Source organism: Callorhinus ursinus, unplaced genomic scaffold (assembly GCF_003265705.2).
Source record: "Callorhinus ursinus isolate GAN/ISIS: 27379988/994484 unplaced genomic scaffold, GSC_fseal_2.0 scaffold9, whole genome shotgun sequence".
Classification (NCBI taxonomy): domain Eukaryota; kingdom Metazoa; phylum Chordata; class Mammalia; order Carnivora; family Otariidae; genus Callorhinus; species Callorhinus ursinus.
Window position 1 is genome coordinate 10,422,254 of NW_027397071.1, and position 10,496 is coordinate 10,432,749.

A 10,496-nucleotide genomic window follows, 5' to 3' on the forward strand; every position below is an offset into this window, starting at 1 on the left:
GGTGGTGCAGTCGGTTAAGTGTCCAACTCTTGGTTTCAGCTCAGGTCATGATCTCAGGGTCCTGGGATTAAGCCGCACATCAGGCTCCATGCTCAGCCGGGAGTCGGCTTGAGATTCTCTCTCTCTTTTCCCCTGCCCCTCCCCCTCCTTGCACTATCTCTAGCTCTCCCTCTAAATAAGTAAGTAAATAAATAAATCTTTTAAAAAAAAGATTTTATTTTTGGGGCGCCTGGGTGGCTCAGTTGTTAAGCATCTGCCTTCAGCTCAGGTCATGATCCCGGCGTCCTGGGATCGAGCCCTGCATTGGGCTCCCTGCTCAGCGGGGAGCCTGCTTCTCCCTCTCCCACTCCTCCTGTTTGTGTTCCCTCTCTCGCTGTCTCGCTCTCTGTCAAATAAATAAAAAATAATGATAATTAAAAAAAAGATTGTATTTTTAAATAATCTCTACACCCAACGTGGGGCTCGAACTCACAACCCTGAGATCAGGAGTCCCATGCTCTACTGACTGGGTCAGCCAGGCACCCCTGCCCTTCAGGATCAAGACAAAACAGAGAAAAAGAAAGGCAGAGCTATTCTCCAGAAGAGACCCAGAAAGCTCAAACCTCTCATTCAGGAACAGGATTTCAAAAACAGCTTTTTCCCAGTTGCCTCTAGGATATTTTGCACTTTATATACTTCTCAAAGAGTTAAATCGGAGTGGGGCTAAAAGGGTGGGGCCCCTGCCTGGCTCAGTTGGCGGAGCACACAACCCTTGATCTCCGGGTTGTGAGTTTGAGCCCTACATTGGCTGCGGAGCTTATTAAAAAAAAAAAAAAAAAGAGTGGGATGTGATTGCGGGAAAGAACTGAGAGAAAGGAGAGAGTCACTGAGGGGCTTTATTCTAGAGGCTTCTCTGGCTTGGCACTCCTGAATTCCCAGGCCTGTTCTGCCACTGCTACTGTCCCCTCCCTGTCCCTCACCCATGCTGCACTGCCTCCTCCTGATGGCCAGGGTCCCACCCCTGCTGCGGCTATGTCTCCACCCCACACACCTGCACATTTCCCACAGGGCTTTAAAACTAAATGGAAGAAGGGGGCACCTGGGTGGCTCAGATGGTTAAGCATCTGCCTTCGGCTTGGGTCGCGGTCCCGGGGTCCTGGGATCGAGTGCAGCATCGGGCTCCCTGCTTGGCAGGGAGCCTGCTTCTCCCTCTCCTTCTCCTGCTCCCCCTGCTTGTGCTCTCTCTCTCTCTCTTTGTCAAATAAATAAATAAAATCTTTAAAAAAAGACTAAATGGAAGAAGAGGGAGAATTGAGTTGTTTTAGGATTGCTCCATTGTACTTCCGTATTATCAGAGTAGAACCATTTTTAGATTCTTCCACGTAAAATAAAAACAAACTTTATTCTCCCCTTCTTCATCAAAACATCTGCCCCAGCATAAGAATGAGACGCTGTGGCCCCTCATTTGGGCCAGGCCACAGTCTGTCTGAGGGATACGAATGCTTATGTCAAGAGTATATACATTCCTACACTTTGGGGCAGGGGTAGGAGATACAGCATGGTGACAAGATTTACTACATTGTAAAAATCCACAGACACAGAGAATGCCCTGGGTATAAGAGGTCCAAGTGGAAGGAAAGAAAGGTCACATAAAAATAGCTGGTTTTAAGTTTGGAACTCAGCCTTTTCTGTTCAATGATCCTGCATTTGTTGGGGAAAACCCCTATATACCAAATTCCAAACTAAACTCTAGGGCAAAGAGGAGAAAAAGTAAATACAGACCACATTTATGATTTACCAGTATCAACTCCCTCCCCCCAGCAGACCCCCACCGGCCAAATCCCAGTGTGCATGACACAGACAACCTTCTCTTTCTGCACCAATAGCCCAGAGAGTTGGCTTTGGCAGCGACTCAGAAATAACCATGCTGCAAGATTGAACAAAGTCTCCACTGTGCACTGGCCAGACATTCCTTGAACATCACCCAGGACTGTCTCCTTTGCCATCAAAAGAAAACTATGAAAGTTATATATGCTAGGGAAAAGCAGAAGGTGACTCTGCAGGAAGCATCCATGTCCTCTCGCCCCACTGCAGGATAGAAAGCCCCAGCAAGGGGCGCGTGGGTGGCGCAGTTAGTTAAGCATCTGACTCTTGGTTTCAGCTCGGGTCGTCATGATCTCAGGGTTGTGGGATCGAACCCCGCATCCAGCTCCTTCCTCTGTGCAGAGTCTGCTTAAAATGACCTCTCCCTTTCCCCCTCCCGGCCGCACTCTCTCTCTTTCTCTGAAGTAAATAAATAAATCTTTAAAAAAATATATTTAAAAAAAGAAAGCCCCAGCAAGGGCCCCCACTTTCATCCCTCCCACATATTCATCCCTTTTCAGCTACCAGTCACTTGTCCTGTGTTATTTGCCTTCTTTCCTCTATCTAACTTTGTGATGTCTTTTTTTTTTTAAGATTTTATTTATTTATTCATGAGAGACAGAGAGAGAGAGAGAGAGAGAGGCAGAAGGAGAAGCAGGCTCCCAAGGAGCAGGGAGCCCGATGCGGGACTCGATGCCAGGACCCTGGGATCATGACCTGAGCCAAAGGCAGACGCTTAACCATCTGAGCCACCCAGGCGCCCTAACTTTGTGATGTCTTGCGACTCCTTTTTCCTTTGTCTCTGCGGTTTATCTTCTCTCCTGTGAGGCCTGGCTGCATTCACAGAGTGGTTTGAGAGGCATCTGAAAGGCCAGCATGACATAGGCTATCTCCTCACAGGCCTGCCAAGGGGCCTGAGGGCGCCACAAAACTTGGTCCCTTGAAGTGAGCTGGGAGAGGCACCTTTGCTCAGAAGGGGTAATGCACGAAGCCAGTGTCAGCAGGATGAAACACAGGTGGAAACAGCACAGGATTTGGATCCAGGAGCTCTGGGTCGGAGCCCCTGCTCTGCCATTTACTTTTGCATGGGAACGTGTACAAGTCATTTAACCTCTTCCGGCCTCCGTTTTCTCCCTTGAGCATGCAGAATATTAATAATATCTACACCTTAGGATTTACTTTAAAATGTAAAATATCAAAAAAAATGTGAAATATCTACATCTTAGGATTGTTGTAATGATTAAGTAAGATAGTGTGTGCAAGGGCACTTTGAAAGGTGGGAAGGGCTGGTATGTACGTGTGTGTGTATGTGTGTGTGTGTGTGCGTGTGTGTGTGTGTGTGTGTGTGTGTGGACCAGGAAGAGCAAGTTTTGGGTTTGAAAGAGCTGACCACATGGCACAGCCATGGACAAGTACCAGGGAAGGTGAAATTCTGGGGGAGTCTGGGGTAAGCACAGGAGAAACAGATTGTCTGTGATCCTAGGGCAGGATATGAGCAGCAACAGCAGTGAGAGATCAACACCTCTGTACTATGCTTCCCTTAAAGAGATGAGAAGCCCGAGTGGGATGGGTAAGGCTCAGGAAATTAGCAGCAAGTCTTCCCTCTTTCTGAGTCCCGTGTCTGGCCCACTTACTGCTTTGATGAAAGAGATAACTTTATTCTCTAGATTTGCAAGCAACCCCTCTGATCAGTGAAAAGTAAAACCCTTTGCTTCTCAGCATCTGTGCATTCTACCAATTCATGGAGATCTAAATTAGCTCGCGTAGCCCCAGTGGCCAGATACAGATACAGAGCCTATTTCAGAGCTGGAAGAGAACCATAATACACACACCCAGAAGGAAACCTCCTTTACAATGTCAATAAAACACATCCCATTTATTGGAAAGCCAGGTTGAATCAATTAACAGCACCACCTCAGCCTGCCCCGTTCTTTCTCTCCAATGGTGTGGAGAGTGTGGGACTAAAAAAGGACCTGCTCTGAGGGCTCAGTGTGTCCCGTGTGTCCTGGAACCTTCTAAGAGACGCAGAACTAGATTTTGTCCCCCTAAAGACCACTTCTAAAAAAAGTTACTTTGTATCAGGCCAACCACTCCTTTTCATTGCTTCGTGGTCACTCCTGAAGATTTCTCAAGAATAAGGTAAGTAAATAAAAATAAAGCATGAGATGATTTTTGAAAACTTATTGCACATGCATCGATTTTATGGGTCAGTCATACATAACTATGACAAATTTTAATATTTTATTTTATTTTTTTAAATATGCCCAATTTGGGGGGGCACCAGATCTTGGGCTTGTGAGTTCAAGGTCCATGTTAGGTGTAGAGATTACTTTAAAATTAAAAAAAAATTCTTAAAAAAACCACCCAATTTTTAAATTGCCTTATTTGCACTTCCTTTCCTGTGGTATAGACAAAATAATAAATAAAAATTGTTCTCATTTTAGTTGAATGCCATGAGACTTTATTGTTGATATAATCAATATTATATGGGTCCTCCAGATAATCAAAATCTCATTGAATATACATTTCCTTTCAGGGGACTTAGATTTCTAGAATGGAGGAGCTGGGCAAGGTCTCTAGAGATATTATCTTTGCCTTTAGTCATTTATTTAGGAAAAATGATAAAATCTTTTCAAAAGAAAGCCTTTTTCTAGCTCTGAGTTCTCTTTTTCTGTGTTTTAAGGATGCACTATCAGAAGTGTAAAATCCTTTCTTATTAAAGTAGAGAATCTTGAACCTCTACTCAAAAACATTTCTGTTTTCTCCTCTAATTCTTCAGAAGACAAATAGGAAAAATTATATAAATTAGACTCTTCATTATTTATGCTTAAAACTTTATTTCTTTGACTAGAATGATAATCATCATAATATTCTATTGATGGCTAAATGTATTTGAGAAAATCCATGACTACATGACTTTCTATCCATCTCAGTACTCAATAGGAATATATTATGAGAATTTCTAAGTTTGATCCATGTATTTATTGTCTTACCAGTTAGATTCACAGTGTGAGTGCTCAGAAGATGTTAAATATTTTTCCTGGTATAGCTTTTCTATTTCAGGATAGCCCAAGAATTAACAATGGAAATTAACATCAAATATGGGGAGGGAAAGCTTGTGTTTCAAAAAATTTTACCTGTTTTTGCTGAAGCAACCTGAAAAGGAAAGTTTACAAAAATTAGAACCATGAAGAAAAAAACCATTTAGGGAAACATAAAACATAAATCAGAGCAGTAATAAATTTATCACATTTTAATGCATAATGTGAGCAATATTTGAATCCATACAGAGTATTTATTTGCACAAATCATTTCCCAAACTCAAATCTACCACAAAGGAATCCTAAATAGAATTTAGAGGCTAGAGGCAGATCACGTTACTATTTCATTTTTCTCCCTGAATCTGCCTATTGAACTAAGTCAGTGGCTGCTGACAGATTTTTCAAAAATCTTTGTTCTTAAAATATAATGATAATCTTGTTTTCTTTCTCTAGTAAACTGCATTAAATTTCAAACATGCAAACATATACAATCTTTGTACGGTTATTTTGTTTTTGATCTCCCACCCCCTAGTCTCTCAAAAAAAAAAAAAAAAGAAAGAAAGAGGTAATAAATGCCTTTTTTTTTTCTAAATAGTTGCAGGTAGGTTGGAATGTTGAACTCACCATTTTAAGACAGATAAGACTGAATCCAATCAAAGGCCAACATTTCTTGGGTCCACCAGCCATCCTGTTGGACATAGCCCTCACATGGCACACAACAGAGTGATCAGGGTCCTCTTTGGTCCCCAGGAGGGCAACACTGTTGGTCGCTGGGTTGCTGGGCAGCGATCCTGGGAAGTAGCTCCTCCCCTTTAGAGTGGAGCTGACCCGTTACTGGGGGGCCCTTGGAGACTGGCAGGGACGGGTATTGCAAAGACTGGAAAAAAAAAAAGAGTTGAAGAAAACCACACCAAACTGGCCAAAAAGCTACTGTAACCTGGGTTTCAAGGTAATATGTAGGATGCTCTCTTCTTTATTTTTTTAAAGTTTTTTATTTAAAAGATTTTATTTATTTATTTATTTGAGAGAGAGAGAGAGAGAGAGAGAGAGAGCACTAGCAGGGGGAAGGGCAGAGGGAGAAGAGCAGACTCCCTGCTGAGCCTGAGGGGTTTGACAAGAGGCTCGATCCCAGGACTCTGGGATCATGACCTAAACCCAAGGCAGACGCTTAACAAACTTAGCTACCCAGGCATCCCGCTCTCTTCTTTAAAGAATTTGTTTCGAAATAAAATTTTATAAAACTGCATAGAAAACTGTTGATAGAATGGAATGATCGCCCTAAACTGGGAGGTCCTGACCAGTTGTTTTTTTTTTTAAGATTTTATTTATTTATTTATTTGAGAGAGAGAGAGAGAGAGAAACAGCATGAGAGGGGAGAAGGTCAGAGGGAGAAGCAGGCTCCCCGCCGAGCCGGGAGCCCGATGCGGGACTCGATCCCAGGACTCCGGGACCACGACCCGAGCCGAAGGCAGTCACCCAACCAACTGAGCCACCCAGGGTCTTGACCGGTTTTTAAGGTTCTTGTTCACCTTTATTTTGTCATTCTCATTGTTGTTGCAGTCCTGCTGTTGGAGCAATTTGCTGCAAAGCTTCAATATCTTTTTTTTTTTTTAAAGATTTTTATTTATTTGACAGAGAGAGACAGCGAGAGAGGGAACACAAGCAGGGGGAGGGGGAGAGGGAGAAGCAGGCTCCCCACTGAGCAGGAGCCCGATGTGGGGCTCGATCCCAGGACCCCGGGATCATGACCTGAGCCGAAGGCAGACGCTTAACGACTGAGCCACCCAGGCGCCCCGCAAAGCTTCACTATCTAAGATGAAAGGTCAGGGGCTTGAGAAGCGCGGGAATTGGGGAGACGCTGTTTAAGGTCATAAACTTACAACGAGCAGAGAAATAAGTCCTGGGGATCTAATGGACGGCATAGTGATTACAGTCAACGATATTATATTAGAAACTTCAAAGTTGCTAAGTGACTAAATCTTAACCATTCCTAACACACACAAAAATGATGAGTATATGATGTGATAGAGGTGGTAACTAATGCTGTTGGAGTAATCATATTGCAATACATGTACCAAACCAACACAGAGTACACCCCAGACTTACACAATGTTATATGTCAATTATATCTAAAAAAAAAAAAAAGGAAGGGGCAAAAGGATGTCCCTGTGCAGAGAAAGAGAGCAGAGTCCATCCCCCGTGCCACCCTGTAGTTCCAGTACTTTTAACCCAAACACTATAATATTTAATTCTAGTAATAAACAAGTATGTAAATGAGTAATAAACATTATTAACTGGCTTGTATGGAATCACACAAGTATTACGTGGTGGGGCTGGGATGAAAATTCATCAGTCTGACCTCTGTTTCCAACCAAAATAGGGTAAAAGGGAGTGGATTTACCACCCATGACTTCAACTTATTATAAAGCTACAGTAATTAGGACAGGATTAATTAATTTTAAGGATTGGCATCAAGATGGATAAATCAATGGGACAAAAGAGATCAACGGAACAGCATAGAGTCCAGAAATAGACCCATACATGTATAGACAATTGATTTTCAACAAAGGTACAAAGGTAATCTAATCAAGAAAGGATAGTCTTTTCAACTAATTTTACTGAAATGATTAAATAACCACGTGCAACGAACATGATCTTTGATCCATATCTTACACTATATAAAAATTAACTCAGAATGGATTATAGACCTAAATATGACCTAAAACTATAAAACTTCCAGAAAAAAATAGAAAAAAAATCTCTGTGACTTTAGATTAGGCAAAGATGTGTTAGATACCACACTAAAAGCATGATCCATTTAAAAATTTGATAAATTGGACTTCATCAAAATCAAGAAGTTCTGTACTATTAAGGGAATGGAAAGACAAACCACAGATGGGGGGAAATATTTGCAAATCACATATTTAATTTTTAAAAAATATCTATGTATATATATGTATATACTCTCAGAACCTAATAAGAAAACAAACAACTCAATAAAAAATGAGCAAAAGATTTGAACAAACACTTCACATAAGATATATACCTGGACATACTTGTGTGTACAACATACACCTAGTATATGACCCACTCATTTCACCCCTAAGTATGTACCCAAGAAAAGTGAAAGCATATGTGCGTACAAAAATGTATATATATACACAGAGAAAGACAATTACCATACAATCTCACCCATATGTGGAATATAAGAAACAAAACAGAGGATCATAGGGGAAGGGAGGGAAAAATAAAACAAGATGAAATCAGAGAGGGAGACAAACCATTAAGAGACTCTTAATCATAGGAAACAAACTGAGGGCTGCTGGAGGGGAAGGGGGTCGGGGGATGGGGTCATGGGGGATGATGGGCATTAAGGAGGGCATATGACGTGATGAGCATTGGGTGTTATATAAGACTGATGAGTCACTGAACTCTACCTCTGAAACTAATAATACACTAAATGTTAATTAATTGAATTTAAATAAAAAATAAATTTTAAAAAACCCAAAACTTATATACAGGTATTCATAGTAGCATTAATTTTTTACTGTTTTTATTGCTCATGTTTATCATTAAAATTTTGAAAAAAAACAGAAAATGAAAGGGAAAAATACATAACCCTGGATTATTAATTTTTTTAATCTCTCTCCTTCTTTATGTATACTTTGTTGTTACTGTCATAGTTACATATACAGAAAATGCTAGTTTTCTGTGTTTGACAATGACAGTAAAATAATAGACATTAGTATGTTCTGTGATCATCTTTCCACAACATTAAACACATGCCTATATTTATCATTCTTTAGTGCTAATTATAACTTATGTAACCAGGACTTTAGGAGGTTTCCAGGTTTATTTTGCTCTTAAAAACAAGAGGGCAATAAACAACAGATAGAAACTTGGAACCCAGTGGGATGCTCAATTATAAGAATCTCAAATAGAATATTTACATAGCAGTACATGAGAAGTGCCATCTCACAGGGATCATGAGGTGGAGAAAGAACAGAGGGCTGTGTGTTTGGAAGAACTGTAGAGAAGGGTGTGGAGCTGAGCCTAGGAGATAGTTGGGGTTTGTTTTGTTGAAAGTAAAGGAAGAGCATTTCATAAGGGGGAAACAGCATGATTCCTTTTTATTTATGAAACGATAGCTCTTCTAACAATGATGCATGACCATGCAAAGCTTTTTTGTGTGTTTTGTTTTTGTTTTTGTGAAAACTACCATCCAGTTCTATTAATCTGGGAGTGGATCTTTTTTTTATGTGGCCCATCTTACCAGAAACGTGCGATTGTTCCAATTCCTATTTAAATGAGCTTATATATCAGGCAGAAAGCTTTTATTACAAGATAGCTCATAATTTTCCAGAAGGTATAAGTACTCCTGGAGTTACCAGAAATTTTGTTTCTCTTTTTGTAAACTTAATTTCACAAATATCAACTTTTTCTTTCTTAAAGAGGCCAGTGAACTGTTTAAGGTTAATGGGAATCTTAATTTTGAAAGTTTTCAGTTGTCGTTTTTTTTTTCTTAAGTGAATCTGGCTGTGGCATAATTGAACCCATGTTTTTGCCACTGTGAAAACTTAATAGTTGAAAAAGTTTCCAATGTTCAGGGATAAGTTAGGAAAAATATGTCCCGTAGTATTTATTTGATGCATACCATAAGTAGCTACCAAGATACAGGTATTCTCTGAATATGACTAAGACCATGAGCATTGCTTCATATTGAAACACAAAAAGCCTTTTCCCATGAATGGTTAAACATGGACTACTACCCATCAATAAGAAGGAATAACAAATAAACTATTGATACACACAGCAACTTGGATGAACCTCAACAAAATTATGCTGAATGAGGAGCCAGTCTCAAGAAGATACATACCTCATGATTCCACTGATGTAACATTTGTGAAATAACATAATTATAGAGGTAGGGAACAGATTAGCAGTTGTCAGGAGTTAGGGAGAGGGGGAGGAGGTGGGTCTGGATATAAAGGGAGCCTTGTGATTATACAGTTGAGCATCATTGTTTTTTAAGATTTATTTATTTATTTGAGAGAGACAGAGAGTGGGGGGGGCAGAGGGAGAGGGAAATAAGCAGACTCCCCACTGAGCAGGAAGCCTGACGTGGGGCTTAATCGCAGGACCATGTGACCACGACCTGAGCCAAAATCAAGAGTGGGCACTCAACCAACGAAGCCACCTAGGCGCCCCCAATTGAGCACATCGATTGTGGTGATGGTTATGCAAGGCTATGAATGTGATAAAATTGCCTAGATCCACTCACAAGCACATGGGTGTTCCTGTGCCTGCATAGCTGGTGACATCTGGATAAGAGCTATGGATTGTAGCAGTGCCAGTTGCTTGGCTTTGCTACTGTACCATCCGTGTGTAAGATGTTACTACTATTGACAGAAACTGGAGGAAGTGTATGGGATTTCTCTGTGCATTTCTTTGCAACCTCCTGTAAATTTATAATTACTTCAGAATGAAATGTTTGAAAAAGAAAAACAAATCTTTCCCAAAAGGACTAAGAAGGACTAAGAAGAGAGACTACACAGTGGAGGGAGAGCTTTTCAGAAAGAAAATTTCTTGACTGCACTCCTGATCTAGGCGGGC

The 10,496-nt window shown here is 40.9% G+C and overlaps 1 protein-coding gene across 4 annotated transcripts in view; it reads right to left on the reverse strand.

Annotated features, from left to right (window-relative positions):
• The window catches only part of FNDC7 (fibronectin type III domain containing 7), a 28,268-nt gene extending 22,641 nt beyond the window's left edge, over window positions 1–5,627 (reverse strand). For 2 of the 4 annotated variants that reach the window (XM_073896000.1, XM_025872082.2), the window contains exons 1-2: window positions 5,508–5,627; window positions 4,980–4,998 (exon numbers count right to left, since the gene is read on the reverse strand). In XM_073896000.1, the coding sequence (XP_073752101.1) occupies window positions 4,980–4,998; window positions 5,508–5,582 (94 nt within the window). In that variant the 5' untranslated portion in view covers window positions 5,583–5,627. Of the gene's footprint in view, window positions 1–1,078; window positions 1,228–4,979; window positions 4,999–5,507 lie in introns of those variants that run through there. The other 2 variants (XM_073895999.1, XM_073895997.1) reach the window with 2 other exon arrangements.
• Between the last annotated feature and the right edge of the window lie 4,869 nt (window positions 5,628–10,496).